Here is a 17,165-nt window from a genome sequence, read left to right as displayed (position 1 = left end):
AAGTCATGGTTAATAATGAATGTTCCGCATAAATCTCTTTTAATATTTCTTAAATATATTGGGCATTTATAATGAACCTTTCTTTAACTTGAGAAATTGTGTCTGCTTTCAAAAGAATGCCCAATTCCCATTTTGTTATAACAGTTTTTAAATTCTGATGTAACAGAAAAATTAAAAAACTCTGTAAGAGATCTAAATGTCTCAGTGTGTAAGATGTTTCCCCTTTGTTACTATGTGCTCTTGGTATTTTCTTTACCCAAAGGGTCACCACCAATGGAGTGACTTCAGGCTTGAGTGTATTCTTTAGGATATAAGACTATCTTTGTAGAATGAACAAATGTTAACAAAATGAATCTCATTCTCAAAAATAAAATGTTTACATGTTATAAGTGGCTTCCTAGAGTTACCATTATTACTAATCATGTATTATAGCTTTTTAAGTTAGAACACTAATTTAGGTCACAATAACATGAGTATTTTTAAATGTAATTCAAATGATTTTCCTTTTTTTTTTTTTTTTTACCTTTTTTTTTTCCAGTTCAAGATACACATTGAAAAATCAATTGGTCATTGGAAAGGATTCTTTCACAATTAAGAATTTCATTGTAAGAATATCTGCCCACGTGGAGCCATGTGTCTTAAGTAAGTCATGATTGTTTTTATACAAAACCGAAAGATGAACTGCTCTGTATCTTGAATACTCAACAATTTTTTTTTTACTTTTTCTCACAAGAATGAGAATTTCTGCTGAGCAGTATGATTAAATAGAATAAACAAAATCATAATATTTACATGTATTTTTCTCTTCTTTCTCTCTTCTCACAAGACATTCACTCCTTCCATGTTTATTTAATAGTTCTAAATTCCCAGATAATTCTCAAGTCTTTTGCTCACATGCCAACGACTGATAATTATTTAGCCATCAGTGTATTTCCCCACTGACTTCTAACAAGAGACACCTCTTCTAAACCCTAGAAAAAGATTTAGAGAGTCCACCTCAGCTGATCTTCTATGAAAGAAAGAAGCAATTAATAATTTATCTTAATGTGATTTTCATTTGAGAGGAAGATGATTTGCCACCGACCTAACATCATCTTGATATAAGAACGGAGCAGTTCTTATCTTCATTTTATTATTTATTGGTGGGGAAATTGAAGCCCAGATACACCAGAGAACAGTTAATTGGCCCAAAGTGACACTACAATTGTGGCAAAGCTAGATTCAGAATCCAAGATGGAGCTCAGATACTAATCCTAGGATGTTTTCCAAAAGATTGTTCTTTCTTCTCTCCCTTGCCATCAAGACCGCAAGAGAAATATTCTTATATGTAACAAAATATGAAAACACAACATTCACATAATTATAAAATATCCATAAAGTTATCCATGTATGTTATGTACATTCTAGATAAATTGTCTCATTACCTACATAAAATTTTGGAAAAGAGACAGATAAAATAGCTTAAAAGATAAAAATTATACAAGATAGTAGAATTCATTAGGAATATGACACATAATTTCACCAGTACCAACCACTGCACACTTTTAAAAACAGTCACTGCTCTGAAGACTATTTTTTTTAAGTTTTCTAAAAGAATTTAGTAATTTAAAATGGAACAGTAAATGGGCCAGATCTCAGGAGAACAAAATCTCCTTAAATTCATAGAAAATTGTGATTTGCATTTGGGCTCCAATAGGATGAATTTGCAAAATGGCGTTTTTGTTAGTGGTCATAATTTATATTCCTGTTAGAGCTCTAGGAACTCCAGGAGTATATATTTGTTCTTAAAAGCGGCTTAAAATCCTAAATTTTCGAACTCTCTTGCTCTGGTCTACATACAGTTTTTTTCACTGAGCACGTAGGACAATTGTACGTATCTGTACAATGTAAGTACAGGTACCTGTACTTCATGTGAGATGAAACTGGTGTCATAATAAAAATCTTCCATTTTAACAATGAAGTATATGTCTCTCTTCGACATCTATGCCCAAACCATTCGAAGTACTATTTATGTCATTGTGGGACACTAGTTGGTATTGTCATCTGCCTTTCGTGTGCCTATTTTCTTTTTATCATAAGCTCTTGTATCTACTAGACCATAATGCAATAATATCCTAATACAGACTGACAAAACTTGTCCTTATGATGCACAGCTCACATTTCTATTTTTGTTTGGCTTTTGCTATTGCATTACAACCACCTGTCCAGGGTACAGCATCTGATCTTATATATTATCATAGAAAAATATTGAAGGTATGTAAGTTGCTTTGAAAAATGTTTGGATTTTCAATACATATCTATTTACTCCTATTAATACATTGTTCAGAAATATAATAATAAAAATTTTATTCTGGATGCACCGAAAGCATCTATACAGTGTAAGAATAAAACATGCAGTCGTCTGGTCCCCCAAAAGAGAATCTCCTGTCTATGTGCTGGCTGAGGCAACACAGAACATGACTATGTCACGATTGCACTTATTAAAGCAAGTGTTCACCCTTCATTCAAGTCTGAGTAAATTCACCTGGTAAGAATTGCAGAATCTGGGAACCGAAAAGACTACTCTATATACAGTGTTTGCTGAACACATGCATTTCTGCTGGAAACAGCAGAGTGCATTCAGCACCTCATCATGTCATGCACATAGGGACAGAGGGGACTGGAGAAGAATGCGTGATAACTGCACCATAAACAAGCAACTGACACATTTTACCCCTTCGTGACAACCTCGAATAGGTCAAAACCACGTTTCTTTCCCACGGATACAAACAATAATATTGTTCGTCGACTGAGTCAATGGCAGAACACAGCAAATATTTGCACCACTAATAGGCAAAGGCGTGGATTGCAGCTTCAAACTACCCTGCTGTTTTAGTCATTCTGATATAGTTTTACACCAATGGTTATTTTTGAAGCACGTGGCTAAAGCTTGACCATTTCTGTACTTAGGTTATGCTTACTATTCATTCACCTCTAAAAGCTTAACCAGGCTTGTGTTGTACATGGTTAAATAGAAAATTACCCTGCAATTCAATAAATGTCAGAGGTCAAGAAAAAGGACCCTCCTCGCCATGAAAGCAACTAAGTCTCAATTTCAAGGTTGATTCCTTTTACTGTGATTACCTCATTTTCTTGTGCCTGTGGTAGGTAGATGTCGTAGCATTGCCTGGAGACATGCTCCCCTGCAAACTTCCATGATGAGTAATGGAAGTCGTGGGCACAGAGAAGGGGAAATGGAGCCCCTGGCACATCACATCTGTTCTGAGACTCCTGGATTAAAGAGGCACATCTTGTGGGCATGTGAAGAAGCTCTAATAGATGTTCTAAAATATCCCTTGTTTTTATAAGTTATTTGGTTCTGCACTTCTCCGGTCTGATTGTGATAACCTGTCTTTCAGTTCTGGTGGTTTTGTTTGGGGATGCTGAGAGATCGTTAGAAAAGCTCATAAAAATGGCAACAATAGGTCAAAATATGTCCTTTGATTTTGCTGTCATCTGGTGTATATTGTGAATGAATATGTACAGATGGTCCAATAATGTACAGATTCCTGGAATATATTTTCAACGTGATGCAAACAATAACTTCCCTGTTCCCACAATTAGATGTCATGCATGCACCAATTTAAAAGTATGCCTCTTTGATCAACTTCATAACATAGACTTTAGTCAAAAGAAAAAATTCTTCTGGGTTCTTATAAATGAACATGTATTTTATTCTCAATACATACCACTTAAGGGACTGGCTATACACAACTGTTTGTGACTTTTTTTTTTAGTTGATAATAGGCACTTTCTAGGAAGAGGATTTATAACTCATAAGACTCTGAAATTCAGTCTTTAGTAACCCCCTTTCATAAATGGATCTGCCTGAGCCACAGCAGTCTACTGTATCAACTCAGCAGAAGTCCTGCAGTAGAACTGTGTGCAAAAAAGCTTTAGAAAATTGTAACCAGAATAAAATTATAGAAAAGCAGTTATCTGAACTGAGCAACTTAACATCTACTTGTTAGTGTTTTTTTGTCACCATGTTTCATGTGTTATCCCTATAAACATTAAGAATCCTGTGTGAACAATTCTGTACCTGTGTTTCATCTTAAGTTACAGATATGTTACAAAATATTGTCTATCTGCTTACATTCTTTTTTATTTTATGTCATTATAGTTAAAATTTTGATATGAGTACTTAGATGTGTTTTGTTTGTTTCTTTGCTAAGAGCCTTTCAACTTCACCTTTGAACAAGTTTTAGAAGTACAAATTTAGAACACTCATCACATTTGGAAAACCAGCATCGCTAACATGAATTGTTAAAAGGCCCTTTTACCCTGTGGTGCAGCTTTTCTATAATAATATACACTATATTAATAGTTTCGTATTTATGGGGTTGGTAAAATCAGCTTACAAGATGGCAGCTGTTCTCCAAGACGGAGGAGGGATTTCCTTACATAAGCGTTAATGATTACTATCTAAGTATAGTGTTAAAAAAGGAGAGGTATAGTTGAGCAGAAATGCAATTCATGCACAAAACTCATAGCAATACGTTCTCAGCGTCCCCCACTGCTATCTGATTTAGGCAACAAAACAGTCATTTTGATGGAGCAGACACTGCCTGTTGGGGAAAATAACCTAACACTAAGTTACAGAAAAATATCCTATGAAAAGAGATTATAAAACGGTACCGACGGTCTAAAAGGGCGAACTCTCCCTTGGCATTAATCCAGAATTTTAACTTAACAGAACAGTGAGAAAATGACAGCTCGATATACTCAGCCTGAGATCAAATTTGTCATGGCAACATTGGCAGGTTGGACCCTGATTCTTCAAATATTACATTGCCTTGGTTAGCAAAAATCATACTTTTTTTTGTATTAGAATAGAGATTATAAATAAATGTAAAGTGTGCATGCAGTCAACTGCATAATATACAAGCAATATCTATGTTTTAAATAATCATCTTCTTTGGCAGGCCAGAATCCAGCTGGACATGCAGTATTTACATATCAAAATCCATATGGTTTCATCATATTGAAAGCAAGTGAAAATATATATATGTATATACTGTATATACACATGTATGTATATAGATGTATATACTGTTTTTAATATATTAACAAATATATATGTATATATATTAAAAGTGGATTTCATCTTTGTCAGATTCAGGTGACTCAGGCCTTGAAACACTAAAAATATCCTGACATGGTATCTGGGAAGGTACTTGGAGTGGCATCTGGGATTTGGGAGAAGAGGTCTGGGGCGCGCTTTTTTCTGAGAGTATTTTTAAAATTTCTGCCACCTGCTTTTCCAGGGCAGTCATTCTGCAGCTTAGCAGCTGGATGTCCTCTTTGAGTTCATGTTTGACTTCCTGCAGTGTGGTTTGTAAGGCCTGCTCTGGGATGGGATAAAAGGGGTGCTTGGCATCAGCCTGAATAGGGCTGTGCTCCAGCGGACTTCGGGCCTCCCCGGCCTTATCCAAACGAAGGTCACTTTTTGTAATCCCACTGTCACAAGAATCTGTTTTCCTTAATGGGTTTTTGGTAACGCTGTTCTCTGAATCGCTGCCCTTGGGGTCCTCTGACAATAGCCCCATGGACTCCGCTTTCGTGACGTTATTCCAGTCTTCCTTTTTCTCCTCATGGGCGCCCATGTTATTCTTGAGTCGCAGCCATCCTTTCCCATTTCCGTTCTTCATCCTTATGGGGCTGTTGACTTTGAGACATTTGGGGTCAGCACCGCCGTTGGGCTTGAGTTCCATGGCGTCGCGGTTGTTTTGCTTGAGGGACTCACTGGTTTTCACGTAGGCCAGCGATGTCTGGATGGGTGTGATCTGTGACACGGTGACCACACTGGTGCCCGTGATGGAAGCTCCGTTCTGTAAGGAGCGGCTTTCTACCTGGAGCTGGTTGCGCTCGGGGTCGCTCTGTGTTGACCCCTGATTCCGCAGCTCCTTCTGTTGCTTGAACTTCTGGAAGAGCTTTCGGACGGGGTGGTCCACGGGAATGCTGAGGGTGACCTCATTCTTCTGCCGGAGGCGCTCCTCTTCCTCTTTCTTCACGTCACTGATTTTTCGGAAAATGATCTGTAGAGGGGGAGAGATGTTCAGAACATGATTATGAAGATAGACGAGCTTACAGTTGCGTGCCAGGATGCTGGATGAACTTTCTTTTACTGAGGAAACCCTCGAACACAAGATAAGGTCATTTCTGAAGGGAAAACAAAATACCCCAATGCCATTTCTTTAACAGATGCGATAGACTCAACATGGGAGCACTGACTAAGCTTACTTAGCTTATTTAGTCCTACTCCCTTGCATACGGAAGGGGGAATGTAATAGCTGAATAGAGATGCCTGCTGTTTAGTTTATACTCCCATTTAATAGAAAATAGGTAAATATATATGTTAGTCTATTATATGTGTGTATGCATACGCGTGTAAGGAACTATATTAAATTTCCTTACAATGCATCATTATTTTTTGTATGTTTCTTTTCATATGTGAATATATTCAAGACCATTTTTAATAACATCCTCTGCTTAGGGGGTCAAATTATGAGTTCTAGGCTATATAAAAGTACCAAAACATTAGTTTACTAGCATAGCACCTATGTGGGGTGAGAGGAGGGATTAAATTTATTTATGTGGCTCCAGAGGGCAGAACTAGGATCTGTAAGTAAAGTTCCTGAGAGACAAATACCAATTCAATACAGACTTCATTTCAAACTGCTATCTATTCACAGAATAAACTGCCTTGAACACTCGTGAACCTCAACACCACTAAAATATCCAAACAGAAGTAAGGATGTTGTCCATGTAATACTGTCACGGGTGGGAGACTGGACTCTTCAGATTTCAATATTCTTAAAATTTGTTTTTCATTGTTAGTATTCATTTTTCCCTTATCATTATTCCAACCTACATACAGGATCTTCTTACCTTTTGAAATATTATAAACAATTTTAGCGTAAAGTGTTTCTCCCACTCAGACTTCAGTTGGTTGCCTCAGACCTAAGTATCATTAACCTTTTTCTGTGCATATTTCCAGAAGGGTTTTTTTTATTAAGTTTTTAAATTCCGGTATAGTTCATGTAAAATGTTCTGTTAGTTTCAGGTGTACAATGTAGTGACTCGGCAATTGTATACATTGCTCAGTCATCATGACTAGTGCCCTCCTTAATCCCCATCACTTATTTCCTCCATCCCCTACCCACCTCCCCTCTGGGAACTATCTGTTTGTTCTCTGTAGTTAAAGTCGGTTTCTAGGTTTGTCTCTCTCTGTCTCTCTCCTTTCCTTTGTTTGTTTTGTTTCTTAAATTCCACATATGAGTGAAACCATATGGTATTTGTCTTTCTCTGACTGACTTATTTTGCTTTATACTCTCTAGCTCCATCCATGTTGTTGCAAATGGCAAGATTTCATGCTTTTTTTTTTATGGCAGAATAATATTTTACTCTATAGATATATCACATCTTCTTTATCCATTCATCAGTCGATGGACACTTGAGCTGCTTTCATAATTTGGCTGTTGTAAATAATGCTGCAATAAACAGGGGTGCATGTATCCTTTGAATTAGTTTTTTTTGTATTTTGAGGTAAATTTTAAATATAGAATTAAATACATAGTTAATGTGCTATTTGATAGGTAACCACAAATAAGTTAGCATAAATTTCATTTAAAATGTCTTCTGAGGGGCGCCTGGGTGGCTCAGTCGGTTGGGCGTCCGACTTCGGCTCAGGTCATGATCTCACAGTTCATGAGTTCAAGCCCCGCGTCGGGCTCTGTGCTGACAGCTCAGAGCCTGGAGCCTGCTTCAGATTCTGTGTCTCCCTCTCTCTCTGCCCCTTCCCTGCTCATGCTGTGTCTCTCTCGGTCTCAAAAATAAATAAACATTAAAAAAAAATGTCTTCTGAAAATAATACTGGGAAGAATGTGTAACTCCATCAAGAGAAGTAAAAATGGTCACCTGTAAGAAATTACCACTTATATTATCAGAATTAGAAGTGAATTTAATGAGTGTGAGATTTTTTGCTCAGGTTCCTTCTGAAGAACAAAATAACTGCAGATGAGGTCTGTAAGAAAAATCCAGAAAGGAGTTATAGTAGATACAGTGCTCTCAGAATCAGACAATTTTATGGGGCTGGCAAAATTACTTACCTCATCACCCTCTCTCATTAACTTATTGGTTAGATTAGAGATCTATATGAAGTACACGGCATATAGTAGACACTCAAAATATTCTGGTTATATCCATTGAACTCTCATAAAATCCTGTATATTTGAAACCATTTCCATTACCACTTGAAGCTTCCAGAGTAACATACAAACATTGATTTATACTAGAAACCAATACTACTGATGGTCACTGTGAACAGAAAAGTCAGGAAGATAGAATTCTCTAAGAGCATACTTTCTAAATTGAAATTGATGCACTAGATACAGCTTATCAAGTGGTAATAATCTGTATTTTAAAGTAAATATTCTCTAAATTCAATAACTGTCTATAAAGACCAGTATATTTTTCCCTCCCTAGTGGCACATGAAATTGGGTCTTTTTGAATGATGTAATACTAATCTGAAAGCCTGACATCAAAGCTCTTGCAGTTTAATTGAAAGCTTTTCAAAGGGTTGACATATTTCTTATGCTCCCTAAGTAAACAGAGCTTATGCTGACCCTTCAAGATACTAACACTCTTTAGGACAAGATAGATCCAAACATGGAAACACAAATACCACATTCTGATTTCATCCCATTTCATTGAAAATGTGCTGAATTTCATTTCAGGAACTGACATGAGGGGACAAATGTAAATGACTGACCACATCCTCCTTCCCACTCAACTCGGATCTTTTGGTTTGTTTTTATAAAGGTAATTCCTTAGCCTTTAGCCATAGCCTTCGTGCAATGTAATAACTGAGAGTCACCTTCACATTTGCAATAAAAAGATCTATTTCAGACTCTCAATGAGGGAAGGGAGGTAAATCACACATGAGGATGTTAGATGAAATACAGGGCCTCCATGCAGTATTTGGGACACACTAATACTGAAAAGTCATACATCATTTATCTGAATGGGACATATTGACATTTTAAAACATACTCATTGTTTACCTGAAATTTAAATTTAACTGCATGCCCTGTGCTTTTGTTTGCTGAATTCAGCAACGCTATTGATATGTAATAGACAAAAACATTACTATCTCTGTAGTGTCCATGTGTACTGCTGTGTGAAATTCACAGTTTTTAGAAATTACAATGAAATATTTGGTGTCCCTGGAACTGAGAATCTGGTGGCATCTTATTTGTTGGCTGTATGTTTTAAAATTTCAATATGATGGCTAATGATTGCTTACGATTATTGTGTGCTTAGCAAGTTTAGAATGCTTAGTGATTTAAGCCCATGTAAAACATCAACAAAATAAGCCTTTTGCGGCTTCCCTGACCACCAGCTGGCCCCTCCACACAAACCGAGGATAAAGTGTCTGGACTCCTACTGTTAAGCTGAGAACAGAGACTCTAAATGCCAAACTACGTTGTACAAAGGGAGTCCTGTCACAGAGCCAGGCTGCTGGTCTGCATCAGGGGACAAATGAGATAGAACAAGGTTGTGGATTTTGCCACTATGAACATATAAAAGCAACTGAGAAAGAGAAAGAATAGAGGTTTGGGATATTAGCATCTGAAGTGCTGCACGTTGCTCCTTTCCCTCCAACCCCCACCCCCCCACCACTCCAGGGGGATAGGAGAGGACAAGGAACTAGACATAGGCCCTTGAGCTTTAGGGGCACTTGGAAACATTGAGATAGGCCCTAACTTCTCTGCTGGAGTTTGCAGAGCAGCAGGACCCACACGTTCGCTCTCTGGAGCCAACCAACATGCTGGAAAAAAGCATACACCCTCTTTGTTTCTGCCCATACTTCTGTGTGCCTGGATGGGCATGGCTAGGATCCCGGTGGGCCCGGGAACTAGAGTAGGTAGACGACTGTTATCTCAGCCCCATGGAAGCCAGATGAGGTGAAGATACTCCATGAGGTGGGAGAAGTTACAGCACTCTGTAGAACACTTGCTGCCAGGACCTTTCAGACCATTAAATATGCCACACAATAAATAGTGCCCAGTAGTTGGGTGTGGCCAGCTGAAAAGGCCAACGCTCTGAGGAGTGACCACAAGCCCGCCAGATCTCACAGACAAGCCCTGGGTGCTGAAGTGGAGCCCCCTACCCTTTGCATCAGGCCCACAGGCAATCATGAGCCCAGGGAAAGTAGAAGCAGGTGCAGAAGGAGGGCTGGGAAGAGAGGGTCGTGAGGAAATTTCTTACCCAAGCTACAGAATTTGAGCTGGAATCAAACTCAAAACAGTAATACTTGGATTTGATCAACTACTTAACCATAACCAGGCTTTTAAGCCAGAGGTAACTTTGTTTTCCTTAAGTTTATTTCTTTATTTTGAGAGGGAGAGACAGATCACGAGTTGGGTAGGGGCAGAAGGAGAAGGAGTGAGAATTCCAAGCAGGAATTCTCTGATAGTGCAGAGAGAATGTCAGAGGGTCTAGAGACCGTGCTATAGTGCAGAGCCTGACACAGGGCTTGAGCTCACCAACCGTGAGATCGTGACCTGAGCCAAGATCAAGAGTCAAACACTTAACCGACTCAGCCACCCAGGCACCACAAGCCAGAGGTAACTTTAAACAAAATTACTGAGTTAGACAGAGGTTACTGAATAGATTAAATTTCTTTTATTTCTTTTGGCTTCAGAATGGAAATTATGACTTACTGAAAAAAATAATTATTAAAAGTTCGCATATAGCAAAGAAGTCACTTTCACACATGTATTATCTCATTAACTACTGTCATACTACTATTTGATATAGGGCCTAGTATTCTCATGTTACAGAAAAGCAAACTAAGACATAGAGAGTGATGTGGTTTGCCTTCCAGGTCACAAGGAGTAAGTGGCCGGGATACTAATCCAAGAAGTCAGATTGCAAGCAGCCCTAACCATTACACTCTACTGCAGGTCTGTAAGGTCATTTTGACACAGAGATGTGGATAGTTGAGTGGGTAAAGCAGGGGGGTGGTACAGCAGTTTCACACCCAACAGATAACCCTCACCGAGCATTTGCCATGGAGAACCATCCCTGAAGGCAGTCCATTGGGCTCTGTGCTCGCTGAGTAACTGACAGCTGGGCAGGAGGGTGTTAGGGGAGGCAACCTCAAAGCGCTCCTCATTCTCAAAGGCAAAGCCAGCAGGCTTGCTTCACTCTACTTCCCTTTAAAATACATGCTGTCGGGGTGCCTGGGGGCTCAGTCGGTTGAGTGTCCGACTTCAGCTCAGGTCATGATCTCACATTTCATGGGTTCAAGCCCCAAGTCAGCACAGAGCCTGCTTCAGATTCTGTCTCCCTCTCTCTCTGCCCCCTCCCCATTTGCACTCTCTCTCAAACATTAAAAAAATAAATAAAATAAAATACATGCTGTCATTTTGTATCGTCTTGCTCTCTTCAAGGCAGCTCTTGTATTTTCTTCTAACTTCTACTTATATTAAATATAGTATCTTTACCAAAAACAGGGGGTGGCAAGTCAAAGGACGTAATTTTCCCTGGACTTAAATGCCATTCTTGATCCCACTACTACCTGGATTCATTTGGTTATGAGGGCAGAGATTTTTGTCTCTCTTGTTACATGCTCTATCTCCAGACTTTATGACAGTGTCTGTCATATTGAAAGTCCTCAATAAGTACATGTTATTCGTTAATTCAATAATCTCTTCATACACTCAGTAAATGTATGTTTGTGAAGGTCTATGAATAGAAAATACTACAAATAGGAAGGTTTCCTACTTTTAAAATTATTTTTCACTCTCTACACAATGAATCAATGTTATTTGTATTATTGTAATTGATCATTAATGTCTATTCTTATTTCCTCATTTGGAGGCAAACACTACATCATCTACCTCCTGGCATCCTCAGCACCTAGCCCACTACTGGGCACAAGTAGATAGTTAACAAATGCTGGCTGACCGTAATCATATTCAAATCTTTGACCCACAAATCAATCTTTAAAGAACTTGAATGAGAACCTATCTTTGATTCCATTGTAAGGATGCAATAACATCCATTAAGAACTTATTTTCCAAAAAAAGAGAGAGAGGGAAATAAACCATGAGAGACTCTTACAGAGAACAAATTGAGGGTTGATGGAGGGATGTGGGTGGGAGATGGGTTAGATGGGTGATGGGTACTAAGGGGGGCACTTGTGGTGAGCACTGGGTGTTGTATGTAAGTGATGAACCACTGAATTCTACTCTTGAAACCAATATTGCACTGCATGTTCACTAACTAAAATTTAAATAAAAATTTGAAAAAAAAAAAAAAAGAACTTATTTCCCAGCTGGTGACAATGCAGTGCTTTCTTTCTTTCTTTCTTTTTTTATAATTTTTTAATGTTTATCCATTTTTAAGGGAGAGAGAGTGAGCACAGAGCATGAGTGGGGCAGGGTCAGAAAGAGAGGGAGGTACAAAATCTGAAGCAGGCTCCAGGCTCTGAGCTGTTAGCACAGAGCCCTATGCGGGGTTTAAACCCATGAGCCATGAGATCATGACCTGAACTGAAGTCAGATGCTTTACCGACTGAGCCACCCAAGCACCCCAATGCCATACTTTCTTAATACGATGTATTTGGCACTAAAATTAAAAACAGAGAAATAAAAAATGAAGAGATGATTTTGTCATGTTTACAAGGTTTCAAGACTAATAATCTACTGAGGTACCATCACTGGTTGAACCATGTTGTATGTGTAAAGTATGATAGCTTTTTGTTTTGTCTTAAGTTATGAAGGATGCATTATAGACCAAGAAAATACAAGAGCAGGAGTGCCTAATGGAAGTAACTCACTGTTTTTCACAAACACTAAATGTAATAGACCCTCTCTATAAGTTCTCATAGTTTTAAAGATAACTTTATGACCCTAAACTCCAAATTTAAATAACAATGTATTTTTATTACCAAGGAGACTACATTTTATAATAAACATAGCATGGTAATTATTCTACATTACAAGCCTGAGCATTTTCAAATATATTCCGTTGAATCTTTCCTTTTTTTTTTTTTAACATTTATTTATTTTTGAGAGACAGACACAGGCAGAGCACGAGTGGGGGAGGGGCAGAGAGAGAGACACACAGAATCCAAAGCAGGCTCTAGGCTCTGAGCTGTCAGCATAGAGCCTGACGCAGGGCTCAAACTCACAGACTGTGAGATCATGACCTGAGCCAAAGTCAGCCACTTAACTGACTTAACCGAGCCACCCAGGTGCCCAGAATCTTTCCTTTTAAGAAGTGCTTTTTAACTTTAAGTTTTTAATTATGCATATGATAAAATGGTTTCACTTTATAACTGAATGGAAAGATGGGTAAATTTTATTTAGTTAAGCCCTTTTTAAAAAGCATGTTGTTATTAAGATTTTTAAAACTTTTGCTTACTAGTCTTTGGCAATTGAAAGAATCTACAAACAATAAGCATTTCATAATTCAGTTGATTCCTATATGGGCAGTGTGTCCTATAGAAAGTAAAATATTTCCTGCTAAATAAATATGTAAGTTATATAGATTAATTTTAACCAATTATTACATAAAAATGACAATGATTTTTCTCTAGGAAAAAAACATTTTAATTCCCCCAAAGAAATTATTTTAGAAAATGTAAAAGGATGAGTGTTCATAGAACAACGTATGGATTAATGTAAAAGAAAAAAATATACATGATTCTTAACATGGTATTAAATCAGCTTTTAAAATTTTTTATTTGTGTTTTTTCTCAGTATTAATAACCTAGAACCCTTGCACTTGATGTACTCTGTGTCAATCTTTTTGTGCAATGGCAAATCAAATTGCTGATGGACACCACAAAAATTAAGGACAAAAAAAAAAGAAAAAGAAAAATCATGAATCAGACTATGATTCCAGCCACACATTTATTGGTAGTCACAATAGCCTGTACTGTTTCTATCAGCAAAGAGGTTTATTTCATTTAAGCTTTTCTTCTCTGTGCTTCATTATGTTCTGTGGAGCCCATGCTGGAAGGTTTAATTTATTTAAATGATAAAAGCTTCTTAAACTTAACAGGGAACATGGCCAACTGAGCTTTCCATTTCAAAAGTAGGACATTTGATCATAAAAGTGATATCAAAATTGAATAATTTGAATGTGTACTGAACTTTGAAATCCAATAAAGGCAAGGAAAAAAAGGGTTAGAATCATTTGTTTAATGACATGGATTTAGTGTTATATAATTTGAAGGAAGATAGAGGAGTTTCCCCTCAAATGGCCCATCACTTTCCAAATCTGTGAATCTAGGGAATTGACTAGGAATTTATAGCTATATGTGATCAGGCAGAAACTCCAGTTCATCTGACTCTTAGGGGATCTGGTTGGTTTTGTTCTTTGGTTCCTTTTATTGTTTCTATAAACTCAGTTACTAATTCTAACTCTAGTTCTTTCAATCCATTCCAAGAGTATTTATTAAAACTCTCATGGGCATACCAGAGGCTAGAAGCTCATCTTAACGAAGGCCACAGTGACAAGGCTGTGTCAGATGGTCATCCAACAAATTCAGACGTGTAAAGGAAGGATAACATCACACTCCATTTTGAAATATGGCTGCCTTGCTTTACTTGGGCCACTCATAAGTCTGTAAGCTCTTAAAGGACAAGGAATGTGTTAGAGATCTAGTTCAGCCTCTTATGTCCTAAATAAATTTTGAGGAATTAATTAATTAATTGATAATTAAAAAAAAAGAGATGAGTAGAGAGGGAAAAGTAAAGAAAGGAGGGAGGGAGGGAGAAAAGGAATATATTTTGATTTTGTTAATGTGTCAGGTAATGCCTAATGTGGATAAGGGTGGTTAAGAAAATGCAAATGCAAAATATCCTAGAATCATTAATACTATTACCGAATTGACTAATGAAATGTTCTACGCCCCATTTTTCTTTACCATATAAAAATCATTTATCTCAATTTTCCAGGTGATCATAAATATAAAAATGTATTTTCCATAAGTAACAAAACATATATTGTAAACCCCATTACTGATGTTAGCATAACTCTGAAATACGGATACTTAGTGTTTATGTTTCTATTACTAAAGGTTTTTTCATTGAAGAAAAATAATGAAAGAAGGAAGATAAAGTCTTCAAAACCAAGAAAATGGCTGTTCGCAGGTAAGGCTGACAAGATTAGATTCATTGTCTCAAATATTGCAGTAATCCAGGAATTGCCCTCCCTGCCTCAATTTCTAGTCCCATTTCCCCTTATTCCATTTTTTGCTATTGTGTATCAAATAGGGTAGCATCCAAGGCAAAAAAAAAAAAAAAAAAAAAATCACAATAAAATTAAAGCTCTTTAACAAGTCAGCAAGCCTTGTTATGGCTAACTATGGCTCAGTTCCACCTACCTCTCCAATCTGTTTCCTTCACTCCTCATTTGACCTCCACATACCTGCCATGCTCAATCACTTTGATATTAAGAATCATTCCCCATTGGTGATGTTGCAAATTAGTATTCTCTCTCCTCTTCACATGCTGGGGAACTCCTACTTATCCTTTAATACTCAGCTCAGCTGTGCTCTCCTTTATGAGGCAAGACCAGCTACATCATTTGTAGGGCCCAATACAACATAAAAAATCAGAGCCTATAACATGCTTAATGGTAAAATACTGAAAGCTATCCCCCTAAGATCAGGGAAGAGATAAATATGTACCATCTTGCCACTTCTATTCAACATTGCAGTGAAGGTTCCAGCCAGGGAAACTGTCGAGAAAATGAAATAAAAGACATCCAGAATGAAAAAGAATGAAAACTATCTCCATTTGAGGGTGACATGTCATGTATATAGAAATTCCTGAGAAATCCTCACCACACACACACACACACACACACACACACACACACACACAGCTGTTATAGCTAATAAAGGAGTTCAGAAGGATGCAGGACATAAAATCAATATAAAATTAGTTGTATTTCTATATACTAGCTATGAGCCATCTGAAAATGAAACCAAGAAAATAATTCCATCAACAGCAGCATCAAAGAAAATAAAATATTTAGGAAAAAAATATAACAAAAGTGTATGACTCATACACAAAACTACAAAATATTATTTAAATAAATTAAGAAGACTTAAATAGACATTACGTGTTTATGGATTGGAAGATATATTGTTAACAAGACAATATTCCTTAAATTTACCTATAGATTCAATTCCTATCAAAATTCTAACTGCCAATTTTTCAGAAATTGATAAGCTGACCCTAAAATTCAGATGGAAACATAAGGGACCCAGAATAGCCAAAACAATACCAAGATACAAGAATGTAATTGGAAGACTCATACTTCCCAGTTTTAAAACTCCCAGTTTTATAAAGCTATACCATAATCAAGATACTGCTATAAGAACAGACATATACAACAATGGAATGGAACTAGGTTTCCAAAAGTAAACCCATGCATCTATGCTCAATTGTTTTTTTGACAAGGATGATGAGGCAACTCAATGAAGAAAGATTAATGTTTTCAACAAATGGTGCTGGAATAATTGCACATCCACGAACAAAAAATGAATATGGACACCAGCCTCACACCATATACAAAACTTAATTCAAAATGGATCAAAGACATAAATGTAAGAACTAAAGCTATAAAATTCTTAGAAGGAAACAAAGGCATAAATTTAGTGGCCTTGAATCAGGGAAAGGTTTCTTAGACACCTATATCTCGAGCCACCAAAAATAATTAAATTAACGAACTGGAATTCATCAAAATTCAAAACAGAAGTGTCAAAGGACACTTTCAAGAAAGCAAAATGACAACCTACAAAATGAGAAGAAGTATTTGCAAATCACATATTTGATATGGCTCTAATATCCAAAATATATAAAGAACTTTTATGACTCAAAAATTAAAAGACAAAAGAAAAAAAATATTTTTAGATAATCAAGGGACTTGAATAGACATTTTCCAAAGAGGATATACAAATGGCCAATAGGTACACAAAAAGATACATCATTAGGGCAATGCAAAACCACAATACAATGTACTTCACATCCTCCAGGATGGCTATAATCGAAAAATAACATATTAATAACAGAAAATAACAAGTGTGAAGAGGTAG

General features: G+C 37.0%; 1 protein-coding gene across 1 annotated transcript in view; it reads right to left on the bottom strand.

Moving 5' to 3' along the window:
- Window positions 1-3,679: 3,679 nt before the first annotated feature.
- LOC125909445 (potassium voltage-gated channel subfamily H member 5) overlaps window positions 3,680-17,165 on the bottom strand; it is a 191,778-nt gene continuing 178,292 nt past the window's right edge. The window contains exon 5 of the mRNA XM_049612654.1: window positions 3,680-6,077. Within this exon, the coding sequence (XP_049468611.1) occupies window positions 5,130-6,077 (948 nt within the window). The 3' untranslated portion in view covers window positions 3,680-5,129. The remainder of the gene's footprint in view (window positions 6,078-17,165) is intronic.

The sequence above is a fragment of the Panthera uncia genome, assembly GCF_023721935.1.
Source record: "Panthera uncia isolate 11264 chromosome B3 unlocalized genomic scaffold, Puncia_PCG_1.0 HiC_scaffold_1, whole genome shotgun sequence".
In the NCBI taxonomy this organism is placed as follows: Eukaryota; Metazoa; Chordata; class Mammalia; order Carnivora; family Felidae; genus Panthera; species Panthera uncia.
The sequence above is the reverse complement of the archived record's forward strand: the minus strand, read 5'-3'. Positions and strand labels throughout refer to the sequence as shown.